At 40.6% G+C, this 18,855-nt stretch overlaps 1 protein-coding gene across 6 annotated transcripts in view; it reads right to left on the bottom strand.

Moving 5' to 3' along the window:
* Positions 1–1,933: 1,933 nt before the first annotated feature.
* LOC111193570 (titin) overlaps positions 1,934–18,855 on the bottom strand; it is a 46,026-nt gene continuing 29,104 nt past the window's right edge. For 2 of the 6 annotated variants that reach the window (XM_049469267.1, XM_049469266.1), the window contains exons 6-8: positions 13,008–13,289; positions 12,656–12,889; positions 1,935–2,484 (exon numbers count right to left, since the gene is read on the bottom strand). In XM_049469267.1, coding sequence (XP_049325224.1) covers positions 2,417–2,484; positions 12,656–12,889; positions 13,008–13,289 — 584 coding nt within the window. In that variant the 3' untranslated portion in view covers positions 1,935–2,416. Of the gene's footprint in view, positions 2,485–12,655; positions 12,890–13,007; positions 13,290–18,855 lie in introns of all 6 variants that reach the window. The other 4 variants (XM_049469265.1, XM_022674950.2, XM_049469268.1 and 1 more) reach the window with 3 other exon arrangements.

Genomic DNA, 18,855 nt, shown 5'->3' with positions numbered 1-18,855 from the left:
TGCTCTATTAACATAAATCCTTTTAATTTGTCATGTCATGAAATCCAAAAACTCCATCAATCAAGAACCAAACTATTCAAGTGAATAGAAATGACATCAAGTTATATTAACTTTGAAATTATTAACTGAAATAAGGCTTAATAAATATAAAATCAAAAATTGTGAGCTGTTAAGAACATAGCATTTCCTCAGATTTAGCAGTTCCTCATCCAACCACTAGTGGGAGCTGCAGCAGCAGCACCACAAGTCCGCAGTCTTTACTGAGTCAGAGCTACAGCCCAGCCACGGGCTACAGGGCTCAGCTCAGCCAGTCTGGAGCGTTTTTACAATTTTTAAGTTCTTCTGTGTATGAAATAAAGATTTTTGTAACCGAATAATACAGCTCTCTACAGTTCATCTTTCAGCCCAATCAGCTAACAGCAGCCGTTTAGAGCATGAGTCACTGCTGGGATTACATTATAAACAGGTCAGTTATCGCGCTGCTAACCTCAGGATGTTTATAACTACGGAGTTTAGTGGACACACCACGGCTGCAAGGTTAGACTGTTGAAGGCTACTGAAGACTATTAAAGGCTATTGGAGGTTATTGAAAGGGTTATTGGGGGCAGAAATCAGTAAAGGCTGGTTAGATAAGTGATTCACGTCCTCGTACTTTGCTGCGGTGAAACTGCGACTAGCGCTGTCACAGTGATGTTTATTAACGTCATTAAAACAGATTTTGTCAGCTATTGTCTTATAAATATTTACACAGAACTTATCTCTCCTAAAAAGCGTTTATTTTGGTCAGTAACACTCTTCGTAACACAAAAGGCATACCGGTCTTTCGCCTTGAAGCACAGCCGTCCGTCTGCATCAACTTCTCTTTTTCTGGACATTATGGGATAAACATTTATATGTCTCAATTCCACCCGCGAAGTTACACCTTCCCTCCGGCAGGGTTTCCACATCAATGACTACACTGCCGTGTAGTGGCAGTAAGCCGTAACTTTGCGGGTAATACAATCGACAAGCATTGTGGGAAATGTATTTTTTGGTCAAAGAACGCTTCTGACTTATTTATTATAGACACTAAGATCTTACAAGCTCTCGCGGGCCACATAAAAAGACGTGGCGGGCCACATTTGGCCCGCGGGCCTTGTGTTTGACACATGTGATTTATAGTATCCTAGAGATTGTCTATTTCCCACTGGAGGAGCATCAGCGCTGCTCATTACTGAGTCTGTGGAGGGGATCACATGTTGTCCTGATTAATGACAAGATAAATGTTGTCCGGAGATTAAAGAATAAAACAACAACGTTCATATACATATCAGAGTGTGTATTCATGTGTATATGTGTATATATAAATATAAAATTAATTAATAAACCTTATTTATATGCTATACCATATGTCTGCCTTTGTTAAAGAGCATAATATAAATTACTAAAGCATGAAAGCTTATATTTGTAATGTGTGAGTGTGACAGTGTCCTGAATCATAACTATAACTCTGCTGTTTTGTAACAAATATAAACTCATAACTGTATTTCTGCTGTTTGTAACATGCAGGCACGCCAGGAGGCAGGGTATGTGGCATCTACACATAATATATCTATGTGTATAACGCTGTACTTCAGCGGAGTACATACATAAGGTGCACAGGCGATTTTTAGGATCATTTTTATTTTATTTTTATTTTTAAGTGCAAATACTATATATAAAACTTTGTGATTTACAACCTCACCATGATATTCACTAGAAATGAATAGTGATCTTAACACACTTTGATTACTGCAGACATAGCATTAGACAGAAATGAGACATGAGATACTTCTGAGGTTGAAGAAGTCAAAACTGAGAATTTGCATTAAGATGCACATGAGATCCAGGGAGATCTAATGACTAGTTGGTGGTGTAACCCTAATTAAACACAATTAAATTGATGAACACAAACAACTGTCCAATCCAATAAACCTTTATTTTCTTAAACAGGAAAAAACATTGCATAGTAAAAAAAAATCATATTGTAGAAATAACATCACAAGTGTTTGTACAATTTCTCATTTACCACTAAATCACAGGACTGATTAAAAAAAGAAGAATTCAAACTTTAGAAACTATTTAAGAATGCATTCTATAGTATGCAGCATCAAAACAAAAAGTGTGTTATTCCGGTAGAAGTAAAGATACTAGAGTTTAAAATATTTCTTAAGCTTTTAACTCAAGTAAAAGTGTAAAAGTGGTTTAAAAAGTATAGAAGTAAAAGCAATGTCATTAAGAACAAAAGCTTAGGAGTCCTATAAATGTTAATGTTGATAAATGTGGGATGCACTAGGCTCCCTGTTTTAGCTGCATGTACAGATGTGTTCAAAAGTATTTCATAATTGGAGATTTTAGGGTGTTGGGGAGGAGCTGGATGAAATCCTGCATTAATCTTCTATGTTTGCTGAGTCTGGAGAGGTGTAGGAGAGTGTGGAGAGCTGTTTAGCATGAGCTCTTCTTCATCTACAGAAAAAAAAAAAACAGTTTAAGTTTTGTCTTTTGTTCCTCATTTATGCCATTTATAATTATTCTTGTCAGGACACAATGCAAATGCAACTCATTATTATTTTTTTATTTATTTTTTTTTTCAGTGCATTCTTAGGAATCAGGGAAAACATTAGAACAGGGGTGTCCAAACTACGGCCCGCGGGCCATTTGCGGCCCGTTTCCTTTTTTGGAGCGGCCCGCGACGTATTTTAGAAATAGAATGAAAGTTGGCCCGCTGTTAAGCAGGATTTTATAATGTGAGATTCAAAGTTTGAACACTAGGTGTCAGAAACGGGCCAAAGAGTCTAAAAGTGGAGAGAGTGAGCTTTTCTAGTGCAGAAAAACGGGCCAAAGAGTCTAAAAGTGCAGAGAGTGCTCAGTTCTAGCGCAGAAAAACGGGTCAAAGAGTCTAAAAGCGGAGATGGTGCGCATTTCTAGCGCAGAAAAACGGGCCAAAGAGTCTAAAAGCGGAGAGGGTGCGCATTTCTAGCGCAGAAAAACAGGCCAAAGAGTCTAAAAGCGGAGAGAGTGCGCATTTCTAGCGCAAAAAACGGGCCAAAGAGTCTAAAAGCAGAGAGGGTGCGCATTTCTAGGGCAGAAAAACGGGCCAAAGAGTCTAAAAGTGGAGAGAGTGCGCATTTCTAGCGAAAAAAATGGGCCAAAGAGTCTAAAAGCAGAGAGGGTGCGCATTACTAGCGCAGAAAAACGGGCCAAAGAGTCTAAAAGCGGAGAGGGTGCGCATTTCTAGCGCAGAAAAACAGGCCAAAGAGTCTAAAAGCGGAGAGAGTGCGCATTTCTAGCGCAAAAAACAGGCCTAAGAGTCTAAAAGCAGAGAGGGTGCGCATTTCTAGGGCAGAAAAACGGGCCAAAGAGTCTAAAAGTGGAGAGAGTGCGCATTTCTAGCGAAAAAAATGGGCCAAAGAGTCTAAAAGCAGAGAGGGTGCGCATTTCTAGCGCAGAATAACGGGCCAAAGAGTCTAAAAGCGGAGAGAGTGCGCATTTCTAGCGCAGAAAAACGGGCCAAAGAGTCTAAAAGCGGAAAGAGTGCTCATTTCTAGCGCAAAAAAACAGGCCAAAGAGTCTAAAAGCGGAGAGGGTGCGCATTTCTAGTGCAGAAAAACGGGCCAAAGAGTCTAAAAGTTGCCGTAATTACTGAAAAACTGTTAAGCAGGTTTTTATAATGTGAGATTCAAAGTTTGAACACTAGGTGTCAGAAACGGGCCAAAGAGTCTAAAAGTGGAGAGAGTGAGCTTTTCTAGTGCAGAAAAACGGGCCAAAGAGTCTAAAAGTGCAGAGAGTGCTCAGTTCTAGCGCAGAAAAACGGGTCAAAGAGTCTAAAAGCGGAGATGGTGCGCATTTCTAGCTCAGAAAAACGGGCCAAAGAGTCTAAAAGCGGAGAGGGTGCGCATTTCTAGCGCAGAAAAACAGGCCAAAGAGTCTAAAAGCGGAGAGAGTGCGCATTTCTAGCGCAAAAAACGGGCCAAAGAGTCTAAAAGCAGAGAGGGTGCGCATTTCTAGGGCAGAAAAACGGGCCAAAGAGTCTAAAAGTGGAGGGAGTGCGCATTTCTAGCGAAAAAAATGGGCCAAAGAGTCTAAAAGCAGAGAGGGTGCGCATTTCTAGCGCAGAATAACGGGCCAAAGAGTCTAAAAGCGGAGAGAGTGCGCATTTCTAGCGCAGAAAAACGGGCCAAAGAGTCTAAAAGCGGAAAGAGTGCTCATTTCTAGCGCAAAAAAACAGGCCAAAGAGTCTAAAAGCGGAGAGGGTGCGCATTTCTAGCGCAGAAAAACGGGCCAAAGAGTCTAAAAGTTGCCGTAATTACTGAAAAACTGTTAAGCAGGTTTTTATAATGTGAGATTCAAAGTTTGAACACTAGGTGTCAGAAACGGGCCAAAGAGTCTAAAAGTGGAGAGAGTGAGCTTTTCTAGTGCAGAAAAACGGGCCAAAGAGTCTAAAAGTGCAGAGAGTGCTCAGTTCTAGCGCAGAAAAACGGGTCAAAGAGTCTAAAAGCGGAGATGGTGCGCATTTCTAGCGCAAAAAAAACGGGCCAAAGAGTCTAAAAGCAGAGAGGGTGCGCATTTCTAGCGCAGAAAAACGGGCCAAAGAGTCTAAAAGCGGAGAGGGTGCGCATTTCTAGCGCAGAAAAACAGGCCAAAGAGTCTAAAAGCGGAGAGAGTGCGCATTTCTAGCGCAAAAAACGGGCCAAAGAGTCTAAAAGCAGAGAGGGTGCGCATTTCTAGGGCAGAAAAACGGGCCAAAGAGTCTAAAAGTGGAGAGAGTGCGCATTTCTAGCGAAAAAAATGGGCCAAAGAGTCTAAAAGCAGAGAGGGTGCGCATTTCTAGCGCAGAATAACGGGCCAAAGAGTCTAAAAGCGGAGAGAGTGCGCATTTCTAGCGCAGAAAAACGGGCCAAAGAGTCTAAAAGCGGAAAGAGTGCTCATTTCTAGCGCAAAAAAACAGGCCAAAGAGTCTAAAAGCAGAGAGGGTGCGCATTTCTAGCGCAGAAAAACGGGCCAAAGAGTCTAAAAGTTGCCGTAATTAAGGAGTTTAATATTAAGAGACATCATGAAATGAAACATCAGTTTGAAAAATCAAAATTTACACAACACTGTTAAAGATAAAGATAGTGAGTCAAGTAAAATGGTGTGTAAATGAAATAATCAGGAAAAAGTATTATTTAAAGTGGTATATTTCATTATTTGTTTTATTATAGAGTCTGTGGCCCGTGACTTCAAATATATTTCTCCTTCTGGCCCCCAACAAAAAAAGTTTGAACACCCCTGCATTAGACCTTCCTAGTGAAGAGCTCACACCACCACTGCACTTTAATAAATTGTTTCTGAGCCCAGTAAGCTTTGCTCATTAAATGAGAATATTTTACCTAAAATGATAATTTGTGAATTTTGCTTAATATTGTGTTTACTTTGTTTAGAAATTTGCATATGAATTTGAGGAAATTTAATGAGACTTAGGCCTAGTCATCTTTGCTCATTTTGAGAATAATAATAACAACAATAATAATAATAATAATAATAATAATAATAATAATAATAATAATAATAATAATTGACCTAAAATTAGACTTTTTAAACTTTGCTTAATTAAAGTAATAAATACATCCCAATATTCTGTGTGTGTATTATATTTAGAGTTGTAGAAACATATAAACATATAAATGTAAGTAAAGTCAACACGAAAGAATTAAACACGCCTAACAAAATATTTTAAGACTGTTTGGAACTGCAAGAACTTCTAGAAGCTTTATGTAAGAAGTCTTAAAGAAGGATTATGCGGTACGAGTGTGTGAGATATCTGTGCAGTTTGAGTTGGTTTTATTAATAAGCAGTGAATTCTGTTTATTAATATACAGTTTACAGACGTTTCTGGGAAGTAGGCAAGTAATAAACTAATAATAAAAAATCTAATACAATCTTAAACTGGTGGCTAAGTAGACTGGAAATGCACAGTAAATGTTGCTGAATTTATTAGGAAACTAACTAGCTGACTGAAGCTTTTCACAAGGTCAAAATGACTAATTTGTCTAAGCTAGCTTGCTGGATAGTTACAGCAGCTAGTTCCGACCTCACAATCTGATTGGTTGAGAAGTGTTCTAGCCGTGATGATATTTGTGATAACATCACGGCCTTCTCACACTAAAGTTGTATCACTCCGCCGACGCGTTGCCAAGTAACGGCGTATATACACAGTACAGTTTTGAATCACCGGCAGCTGCGTTAGCTTAGCACAGGCTAGCGCTCAGCCACGGAACGCTCGCCTGCAGCGCTGACTCGTCTTTTGAGGAAAAAAGGGAAAGAAAATCGCTCGGGTAATGCCGTCTGACAGCCAGAACAGTAACTTAACCAGCCAGGCTAGGCTAAGCTAAGCTAATGCTGAGCTAAAGCAAGCTACGCTAACCTAACCACAGTCCAGCCGGCTAGCTAAAACCAACACCACCCAGCAAAACAAGCAGAAATGCTCAAAAAATGCGCAGTGTTCACCTGAAGATGACTCCACGGAGCAGGAGAGGAGAGTATCAGCGTTATTTCACGCTCCTAACGTTACCATCTTCACTTATTCCCAATTTTGATTTTCAAGCTAACTTTCGTGGTGTTGGTCTGTATGAACCATACACCGTTTTGTAGTTAAGTTTCAGTTCTGTTACAGTTGTTGTGGAACTACGTTTTGGTGGAAGGCTCAGTCCATATTAAAGCATATTCAAATTAAATTTCTTAAAGTTTTTTTTATTTATTTTCTTTATTCATTTTGTAAAATAAAAAAACTTGTATAAAAGCAATAGAACACTCGAGGTTGTGTGTTATCACAAATAACATTAAGTAAAACTGGCATATATGTCTTTACAGTGTGGGAGCAGATGGTTTTCTAGCCACGCTCCAAAAAGATAGGCCAATCGTATTTTGAAAGACTAATAATCATAAATAGTCCATTTTACAGCTATTTCAGTTATAATCAAGTAAGAAACACAATGTTTATATCCTTCATAACTCTATATACACATAGAAAGCTACACATAGTTGATATAGATTATATTTATCTGAAATGTACAGAGAAGGAAACAGTATGTCTTCTAGTCTCTACGAACTAGCATATTTCTTTAAAAATAACATGTTAGTAAGATTTCAAGATTTCTAAGCTGCACTGGGTAAGGATGTGTCTGCTAAATATCTTAAATTTAAATGTAGCTGAGCAGACTAGTGCTAGCGGTCAGTTACCTTAGCATGCAATTTTTTTCAGGTAGTAGGTGCATTATGTGCATCCAGCGTATCCAGTGCAGCTACTACGAAAACTGCATAATAATGTATTGAGAGAAAAGGAAAACACTCTTAATCAGAGTTAAATAATATAGAAGATACTGGTATTTGCTGTCAAATCAGTCATTCTATTCTAGCCTCAGTTAAGAGGCATTTGGAGGTTTTTGAAACCTCCTCTTTCACATGATCTATACATGAGCTGTTCATATTAGCCATCTTGTTTTTTCTCTGTTTGCAGCTACATCAGACAACTTCTTAAAAAAAAGTACATATGTACGTTATAATATAATCAAATATTTTAATATAAAACTGACGGTGTTGACTTGTTGTCAAAAATATGAACAAGTTTAAGAGAAAACAGCAAAGGAACAGGGGCTTGAGTGATCTTTACACTTGCAGCAGAGCTGAAGGTTTGAAAACAGGGTCTTCAGGAATGTAGTTGACCTTGTAGTTTCTGATTTTATTCATTTTGATAAATATCTTTTTAAGCCTTTTTTTTTAGACTTTGACCTTTTTTATATATAATCAATAAATTAATAAAAAATAAAAATAAACCTATAGATGAACCTTCCATGTTTGCAAAGGATTCTCAAGAATCAGTGACTCAGGAAACCTTCAGAAGAAAACTAGACTCAAAGTGAGAAGCAGTTCTTAACACTGATTTAAACAAACCACAAAACAGAAGTAAAATCTGTAGAATCAACAGGAAAGCCAGACTGAGATGTGAGTGTGTGCGTGACACATGCTCAGTGTTAGTGTGAGAGGGGGTGAAACTGGTGGAAAGTTTGTTTGTGGGGAAGTAAAAAAAAATGTAAGTACAATGCTTGAAACATTCTAATTGAATTGTATGTATTTGTTACAAAATTAAATGTGGCATCACTATACATTTCCACTATACATGTGCTGCAGTGGTGCTGTACCACAAAACATGCAGGATGCCGCCATTTTCACCCCCGTATAAGAATAAGGGAGACAGAAGCAGACATCCCAAGTTGCAAAAGTTGATTTCAGGGAGGTTACCCCCCCACCCCACCCGGCCAAAAAACAAACAAACAAAAAAAAAAACTTGCACACACACCAAAGGATAATGAAACTTTACCTTTATATTAATTAATTTTACTTTTTTTTTAAAAATTAAATTTAGAGTATTCAGAGGTGAAATGAGTTTTATCTTTTTTCTTTTTGGAAGGCCCGGCCTCTGCTTTCCTTTTTTTTTTTGGAAAAAAGCCTTTATTTGACAAAAATTGACAGTTACAATATCACAAAAAAATGCACAACATCAAAAACATTTTATATCATATTACAATAATTATTAATATTGCCTCCCCCATGATCTGCTTTCTCTCACTCTCTGAACAAATCCCGTCCGGGAGGGGGGAAAAACACTGCCCGCCCACACTAAAAACTGATTGGCTGTCTCACAGACTCTTTGCAGAGAACAGGCCAATCAGAACCCTCTCTGTGTTCTCTCTCGTTCCCACACGCGATTAGAGAAAAAAAGTCTGTGGCCTGTGTGCGCGTTTGGGGCACTGGTTCTGAATTCTGGGAGATTATATGTGACTCGCGGGCATCAGGGAGCCTCTACCGAAATGCGGGAGACTCTCACAGCTTCAGGGAGACTTGGTTTGTCTGCAGAAATGACTGTAACAACTATCACGGTATCTCTCTAATCAGTATCAACATTAAGCTCTTTGCAAGAGTTGTGCTGAACAGACTCCAGGTCCTCGCAGAAAAGATCTTCCCAGAATCACAGGGAGGGAATACCTATCACTGAAAAGCAATCCTTTATCTTTTCCCAAAGGCATGCAAGGTACCATACAGTTTGACGGGTCCAATTTAGACTCCTTCAAAAAATGTTGTGGTGTCCAGCAGGGCTGCAATGTTGGCACCCTCCTTGTTTGGGAACTTCTCATCCCTCCTATATCGGCAAGCTTTGGGATTATCAACTGAGGGAGTTTACCTCTACACAATAACAGAACTACACAAGAACCCTGCCCGTCTGTAAGCCAAATCAAAAGTTAGGCCGCTTGTCATCCAGGAAATGCTGTTTGCTAATGATGCAGCAGTGGTAGCATACTCCTAGGAGCGCTTGCAAAGTCTCATGGACTGGTTCACCCAAGCCTGTAAGCACTTTAGCCTGACCAATAGCCTGGCTAAAACAAAGACAGTGGGACAAGCCACTGTAAAACCTCCCCATATCACCTTCAGAAACTACACTCTGGAAGCCGTGAACACCTTCACCTACCTTAGATCCATCATTCAACAACCTGTCACTCGATGCTGAACTAAGTGGCCATATAGGAAAAGCTGCTTCTACTTTTGGGAAGCTCACAGAGAGAGTATGGAACTTACTGTCTGTGTCATCAGTGCTCTACTGTATCTCTATCCCTTCCTCCTCTATCCCACTATTTTCATTTGACCTTCTTTAGGCCCTGTCTAAGAATGTATTTTACCTTGAGCTTCTATTACTCTATGTATAGCATTATTGTAAGTCGCTTTGGATAAAATTGTCTGCCAAATGTAATGAAATGTAATGTAATGAAACCACCATGGTTTGCCACCAGGAAGCAAAGAGGACAAGGACGAATCAAAAACAGGACATCACCACACCATCATCATCACCAAAACCCACCTACACCTGTATCATCTGTGGTCGAATCTGCCTCTGAAGGGTTGGGCTTCTCAGGCACAAGAAATCGAGATTCGACTTACATTTTTTGTTAAAAACCACCTCCTCTTTTTTAAACAATTTGTGTAAGTTTTTTACAGTATGTTTACAATATAGTAAAGGTTTTTGTACCATTTCTGGTTATTGACTGAGCCTGAAGAGCTTTACTGGCTGGGGGTGTTCTAAATTTTTATATATATGAATGTGTATATGAATCATGTGTATATGAATAGAAAAACTGTTCAAAAAATCTAAAAGGAAAGTGCAAATAGTGCAAATGATCACAGTGGAACAAGAGCTGGATCACATGAAATATTGCGAAATGAGTAGAAATTCAGAAAACATTTAACACAAAGGCTTTCTGAGTACGTCAAGAGCCCACGTTTCTGAGAAAGATAAAACAGGAACATGAAACCTCCCTTTTTAGCACAAAATCCCTGAGTACACACTGCTTTGTGGGAACTGGAGTTCCTGTATCTGTTTCTGTCACCTATTTGAGATCTGGTTATTCCCATCACTGCTTGCTTTGTTACGTTACTATATCGTGATTATCACACCATAATCTAAGCTCTAATCTCCTCCAAAAGTGTACAACGTGCTGAGCTTTTCATTTTGGCCGAAAGGAAAGCTGCGGCATCGGACGAGCGCAGGATCTGTGCAGGCCAGAGCTGAGTGATTATATCATTATAACTTACAATCACAGTGTGTATAGTAATTATCACACCATAGCTTTATATAAAAAACAGCATTAAAAAACATAGGCTTACATACCAGACCATTATCCTGAGCCCGACACGCCAAAGCCTGAGGAAAAGCAACAATCTAAACCCTTATTCTAGCTGGTATAAATAGAACCTGCTTTCACTCTATTGCAACCCCGTATTGAATCTATTTTGCATAGCTCTTCTACCTCGCGTTTACTTTGTACTTTGTTTACTCATTGCTGACCCTTTTCCTCCTTTTTGACCACTCTCTTCACGAAACTGCTTTTTTTAACGTATTTCGTAAGGATTTGTCCACTCGGGTTCAGTAGCCTGTCACTCTCCCCCTGTCTACAGTGTGTGCCTCTTTGTGAAAAGCTAAACATCTAGCTAGCTAGCTCATCATTGAACAATTTGTGTATTATAGGTTTAAAACAAGCGCAAAAAGAAAGAAAACAAAAAAACTAAGTAACTCTGCCAAAGTGTCTCTTTTAAGTTCACTTTGCCGGTTACAAGCCCGGATAAAGGAGGGGGGTTGAACGTAGAATAGCAGTGCCTGCTAAGTAGGGTTGGGCGGTGTGACGGTATTTCAGTATACCACGGTTTTTAAATATGGTGACGGTATTGTAAAATAGTGACGGTATATTAACCACGTGACGTGCCAAACCTGAACTTTTAAAAACGGGACGTTTAAGACATTCTGCGCATCCACAATGAAAGAGCAGTGGGAGGGGTAAGCAGTTGGAGCTCACTGATTATGGTTATGGGTTGGGGATTCTCACTGAGGGGATCATACAGCAAAAACTCAATAAACTCTACAGGTTTCACTAATTTTCACCAAAATTATCGCCACAAAATAGCCACATTTGTGCTGGAGTGGCATTAAAACCCCAACAACCAACCAACCACCGAAATGATCAGATTTATCAGTTTATCCTGCAGCGTGGGGTGTTCTGGTGTGTGAGTTACTCACAGGTAAAGTTACAGCTGCTTCTCAAATATTCCTCATCTCCTGTTTCTCTACAAAACATATTCTAATCCCATACTGAATTCTGCAGTTTTCTCAGGGTTTTCTGTCTTTATTTTGCCGCTAGCTCGAGCGCTGTAAATATAAATAATTCCGAGGACCGCTGACCCCCGCAGAATCTGGCTCTGCTTCGTGAGCAGAAATGACACAACACCACCCGCTGTTAAACTGCTGTAGTGAAAACAGCGCTTTATAAATAAATTAACAAACACGAAAATGAGGGTATTTAATCTGTAATTTCAGTTCGTTTTAGTTTTTTCTTTTATTTACTGTTTTTATTAGTCTCAGTTAAGGAGAACTTTTACTTTCAGTTTTCGTTATTTCGTTTGTTTTCATTAACAGTAATACTTTGTTACTTAGATATATGGTGATTTATCAGGCCATAGCTTTATATAAAATAAAAATAGTATTAAAAATTTAGATGATAACATCACAGACTATTTCCTGGGTCGGGTCCGGGCAGAGAAATAAAAGTCAAAGTATTCTGCTATTTAAAAGAATGGAAAATTAATAACAATAATAATATAGTTCTGCATAGTAGAGTTTAGAGCTTTTACTAAAGGATCAGATATATTCCATTAGTAAATCTAAAGTCAATAAATGAGTGTTTATTAGCTGATGAGCTGGATCCGGTGAAAACACGCAATTTTGAGATTCTGAGTGTGTTAACGTTGATCCGTGCAGGGTTGTAGAGCAGGAGTACAATTTAAACTGTGTACTTTTTTTCTCTGACAAACAGAAATATTTTTGTTTTAATACAAAATAATATTTTGGATAAATTAATCAGAGATCAAAAACTTTTACCTTGTTTTTTTAACCTGCTATGAAAAAGTTCAGCCTTTTCTTTTACTACTTTTTAAGACTTAACTCTAGACTTAACTTTGTATTTTAACTCTTAGACAAAATATGTATAGTGAAATTGCTTCAAGCTATAACTTAGTTTACTGTGCTTAATTATGGTTGAGGACTGTGTAGAGTACTTACCTTCGGTTGTACTTAGTCTGAATTTATTACTCTTTTCACTTGGAATGGGTTGTTCCACAGCACACTCATAGTCCTGATCTCTCTCAATGTTTCTTAGACTTGCAGAATTTTCATCCATTTTTTTCTCATTTTTATACCAATTGAAGGTCAGTCCGGTTTTGTCTTCAACTTCACAGCTGATGGAAGGGATCCCATTTATACATGTGATGTCCACTGTTGGCTTAATGAGCTTTTCTATTAAACAAAATGATAAAAAAGTGGTTTAGATATGGTTTAGAGATGGTTTAAATATCAACTGAAAACATAAAATATATACTGTATATATCTTACACAAACATATACTATATCTTACCATAAACACACAGTGTGATGGATTTTTTTGCTTTAGATTTGCCATTCGAAAGAAAAGCTTCAAACTCATGGTCGCCATTATCTTCCATTTTTACAGAATTGATTATAAGGGATCCATCAGTGGTCAGCTTCACATTTTTTAGTTTTGTTGGTGCTGTAATAACCAGTCCTTTAAACACTCTCTGAGAGTTGTGTCTCCATACAAGCTCATCAGTTTCATCAACACCAAGGTAAATGGTAATAGTGCTCCCTACTGCCACAGTAAAGTCACATGCACTGGAGTCTGTGGAGAAGAAAAAATATGCAAATGTTTTACCAGACAAATTCATTTTTAAATTCCGCGTCAGAAATCACAATGTGACGCTAAATCATAAGATACATCCCTGTAATGTCTGACGTTACATTCACCAACCAGTATTTCCCCACCACTCCCCCTTCAGTGACAATTCAATGCTCTGCCTCCCCTGAGTACTAACACCGGATCTCGTTCCCTGCTTGTAAGCTCTGCCTATATAAACCCTTCTGTTCAGATCCCTGTGCAGCATTGCACCTTCCATGTGCCTTTGCTCTGCCACAATTCCTGACAATTCTAGCTCTGTTATGCCCTATTGTGTTGTCCAGTTTATAGTTTGGTAGTCTGTTTTCTTGTTACTGCTAGCTTCCCTTAGTTTAGGTGATAAGTTTTGTTGTGTTTTGTCATTGCTTTGCTGATAACACACAGATATTCCAGTCATTCTCACCTGAAGATCACTCAATCTCTGCACGGATATCGCAGTGTATCTCAGACATATCCTCATGGATGAAGGAGCATCACCTTCAACCATATCTCTCTAAGACTGAACTTCTGGTTATATCAGCAAAACCTTTTCAATACAAACTCTCTATAAGCATCGACTCTCTCTCTCACCGACAAAGTTTGTTATAGGAACCTGGGTGTTCTGGTTGATGACCAGCTCTCCTTCACGCACCATGTGGCTTCAGTTGCTCGATCCTGCCGCTTCACGCTTTATAACATCAGACAAATTAGACAGTTTCTGACGCAACAGGCCACCCAACTCCTGGTACAATCAGTCGTCATCTCACGCCTCAACTACTGCAATGCCAAACTAACTGTACTAACCCCCCGGCCTGTGTAGTAAAACCACTCCAGATGATCCAGAATGCAGCAGCACGTCTGGTCTTCAACCAACCAAAACGGGCACATGTCACCCCACTGCTCATTGAGCTCCACTGGCTACCAGTTGCTGCTCTTATTAAATTCAAAGCTCCTACAATCGCCTACAAGGTGAACTGAACAGCTCCTTCCTACCTGCACTGATCACCCCTGAAGACTTACGCTACCTCCCGGCCGCTGCGCTCCTCCAATGAACGTCGCCTCGCTTTACCAAACAAACATTCACACAAAGCAATCCAGACTGTTCTCATACAGAGTTCCCCAATGGTGGAACAAACTACCTTCTACTACCAGATCAGGAGAATCTCTCACTATCTTTAATAAACTCCTGAAGACAGAGCTCTTCAAAGAGCACTTACTCTCCTAACACCTCTAACTAACTACCTTCTACTACCAGATCAGGAGAATCTCTCACTATCTTTAATAAACTCCTGAAGACAGAGCTCTTCAAAGAGCACTTACTCTCCTAACACCTCTAACTAACTACCTTCTACTACCAGATCAGGAGAATCTCTCACTATCGTTAATAAACTCCTGAAGACAGAGCTCTTCAAAGAACACTTACTCTCCTAACACCTCTAACTAACTACCTTCTACTACCAGATCAGGAGAATCTCTCACTATCTTTAATAAACTCCTGAAGACAGAGCTCTTCAAAGAGCACTTACTCTCCTAACACCTCTAACACACTGTAACGGCAGGTAGTGAGGAGTGACGCACGCCGAGGAGAATGTACTCACAGGTTTATTTACAGGCAGGCAAGCAAATGCAGCTAACAGTATAGCCAGGTAAACAAAGATCTCACCAAAGACAGAAGATGTAGTCGTATAAACAGTCCGAGATCGTAACCGAGAAACAGTCCAACCAAACATCAAATCCAATAAGGGCAAAACAAAAGACATTAACCGGTAATCCGAAAACAGGGTCGTAACGAGAAGGCAATAACAAAGAACAGGAAGAAACCGCTTAGTACGCAACATAAGTCGACAATACCTCGCGAAGATACATTACACAGTGCGACCTTAAATACAGAAAAACAGAGAGCATAACCCGGATCTTCCTCAGAACACAGGTGAGTCTGAGCGCCGGAGCGTAACGTGATTGGGCGACGGCGAGCGACTGACGGTGACGTCATAACCCAAAGGATTCTGGGAAGTGGAGTCCAGAGGTGTGGAAGGAGAGTCAGGCTGCGTGACAGTACTCCCCCCCAAAGAGTCCGAAACGGTTGACGGATGAGGACGACACAAGGGAACCGCTCCCCCACACTCAGTGGAGACCCGGACAGGTGGCCTGGCAGCGGGAACATAGTGGACAGGAGCCCTGGATCTGGGACGACCCCTCCTGGAGCCGCGGATGGAACTGAAGGATCGGACAGAGCCAGCACTCCCGCGTCTACCCCTTCTAGGACCTGGAGACTCTCTCCTAGGACGACCTCTGGGGCGTGGTGCCGGACGAGACGGATGAGACCGGTGGAAGTCCTCCACCATTAAGGGATCCAGGACATCAGCCACTGGGACCCAACTTCGCTCCTCTGGTCCGTAACCCTTCCAGTCCACAAGATATTCCAGGGCCCCCCTTCTTCTCCTGGAGTCCAACAAACGTTCCACCGCATACACAGGACCACCCTCCATATCCATAGGTGGGGGAGGAGGTGACCCAAGCGAAGTCTCATCCAGAGGACCAGGGATAACCGGCTTTAACAAGGAGACATGAAATGAAGGACATACACGATAGTGAGAAGGTATATCAAGACGGTAGGTAACCTCATTAATTTTCTTAATGATTTTGAAAGGACCAATATACTTAACTGAAAGCTTTTTATTGCCATCAGACAGCCGGAAATCCCTGGTAGATAGCCAAACTCTATCTCCTGGAGAGTAAAGGGGGGTCTCACGACGTAGGCGGTCAGCTTGTCGTTTTTGCCGTTCTAAGACTGCCTCAATACATCTGTGAGTCTCCTCCCAAACCTCCTCGCTCCGACGCATCCAATCATCAACAGCGGGGATGTTAGAGGGTTCGGCTGACCAGGGCATGAGAGGTGGTTGGTAACCTAAACAGCATTGAAAAGGAGTTAACTTGGTAGTAGAACTGATGAGCGAATTCTGAGCAATTTCTGCCCAGGGGAGATATTTGGCCCAGTCATGGAAATTATTACAACAATATATTCTTAAGAATTTACCCAGTTCTTGATTCATCCTCTCACATTGGCCGTTGCTCTGAGGATGATAACCTGAAGAAAGACTGACAGAAATTCCTAACCTATTCATAAAGGCTGACCAGACTTGGGAAATAAACTGAGGTCCACGATCAGAAACTATATCTTCAGGAATTCCAAAAATGCGAAAAACATGATTAAATAGAGCTTCTGCAGCTTCCAACGCTGTGGGTAGTTTACTAAACGGAATGAACCTGACAACAGTTACAACAGTTTGACCTAAAGAAACAGGAAGGTCGGTAACAAAATCGACAGCTAAATGAGACCAGGGTCTGGCTGGGATAGGTAAGGGCATTAATTTGCCTGCCGGTAGAGTACGCGGAACTTTACTCTGAGCACAAACGGTGCAAGAGGACACAAAATTGTGAACATCTAGACGCATTTTTTCCCACCAAAAACGATTTTCTAATAATTGAAAAGTACGTGTTTCACCCGGATGACCTGACGAAGGGGAGGTATGAGCCCAAGCAATTAGTCTGGCTCTGCATTGATCTGGTACGTAGGTGCTGTCTGGTGGGCATGTTTCAGGGGGAGGAGTTATTGAGTTAACTCGATCAATTTCTTCCGAGATCTCCCATCTAATAGGAGCCAAAATAATCTCTGGTTTTATGATGGGTGTAAGTTCTGGACCTTCAATACCATTATCTTCAAAAATGCGGGAGAGAGCGTCAGCCTTAGTATTTCTGGAACCTGGTCTATAAGTCACTACAAACTCAAAACGTGCAAAAAACAAAGACCAGCGTGCTTGACGTGAATTCATAGTTTTCATGGATCGCAGATACTCTAGATTTCTGTGATCAGTGATAACAACGAATGGATGTAACGCTCCCTCTAACCAATGCCTCCATTCCTCCAATGCCAGCTTGATGGCCAAAAGTTCACGATCCCCTATACCATAATTGCGCTCAGCTGGGGAGAGTTTGTGGGAAAAATAGGCTACTGGATGTAGTTTACTAGGGGAGCCTAAACGCTGAGAGAGAACAGCACCTACTCCTACACTGGATGCGTCTACTTCCACAACAAACGGTTCTTTAGGATCTGGGTGTTTTAAAAGAGGGGCTGTAGTGAACACCCTCTTAAGAGTAGTAAAGGCATTGACAGCAGATTCGGACCAAATCAGAGTTCTGGTATTGTGTTTTAGCAGATTGGTGAGTGGAGCTGCAATAGAACTGTAACTGCGAATAAATCGTCTGTAGAAATTAGCGAAGCCTAGAAATCTCTGTAACTCCTTAACTGACTTAGGTTGGGGCCAATCAACAACCGCTTGAACCTTCTTTTCATCCATGGAAACGCCCTGATCGCTGATCACATACCCTAAAAAGGTTACAGTAGACCTGTAAAATTCACATTTCTCAGCTTTCACAAAAAGCTGGTTCTGAAGAAGGCGGGTTAGGACTGCTCGTACATGAGAGACATGAGAGGACATATCAGTGGAGTAGATCAGAATGTCGTCTATAAATGCAATGACAAATTTGCCCAGCATGTCACGCAAAACATCATTGATAAATGATTGAAAAACAGAAGGTGCATTTTTGAGGCCAAAAGGCATAACCTGGTACTCATAGTGCCCTCTAGTGGTAAAAAAGGCCGTCTTCCATTCATCTCCCTCTCTAATCCTCACCAAGTTGTACGCACTGCGAAGGTCTAATTTCGTAAAAACAGAAGCTCCACGCAATTGTTCAAGAGCGACAGGTACTAAAGGAAGAGGATATGGGTTGGTCTTTGTTACAGCGTTAAGTTGTCGATAATCTATACAGGGACGGAGACCACCATCCTTCTTTTTAACAAAGAAAAAGGGAGCAGCAACAGGGGAAGTAGAGTGGCGAATAAAACCCTGTGTTAGAGCCTCCTGCACATATTCCTCCATAGCTCTTTCCTCAGTTTGGGTAAGAGGATATATACGTGATTTAGGGGGTATCTGGTTATCAATTAGTTCAATAGCACAATCATAGGAACGATGAGGAGGAAGCTGGGTAGCACGAGTTTTACTGAAAACTTCACATAAATCTTGATAAACAGGAGGAATATGTGCAAGAGACTCTGGCTCTGGACTTTCAACAGAAGTGGATTGGAGTTTAACCTTAGGAACCTTCAAACAATGTTTCATACAATAGGATGACCAGGAAGTAATTTCCTTGTTAGACCAGGTAATCATAGGATCGTGCTTTCTTAACCATGGAAGTCCTAAAATTATTTGATATCGAGTGTCTTTCATAACAAAAAACCTGATCTCCTCAGAGTGCAGTGCGCTGACGCTCATCTTGACAGGTTTGGTGGTGCTGGTTATGCTTCCCTGTCCGACTGGGGTCCCATCCACAGCAGACAGTTTTATGGGATCCTCCAGGTTTTCTAATGAGATCAGGAGTTGTCTAGCCAGCTGCTCATGAATAAAGTTTCCCTCGGCGCCGGAATCTATCAGAGCTGGGAACACAAAAGAAGAAGACTGGCAGAAAAGTATTA

Source organism: Astyanax mexicanus, chromosome 21 (assembly GCF_023375975.1).
Source record: "Astyanax mexicanus isolate ESR-SI-001 chromosome 21, AstMex3_surface, whole genome shotgun sequence".
NCBI lineage: Eukaryota > Metazoa > Chordata > Actinopteri > Characiformes > Acestrorhamphidae > Astyanax > Astyanax mexicanus.
Note: the sequence above shows the minus strand (reverse complement) of the source record. Positions and strands in the feature narration are given on the sequence as shown.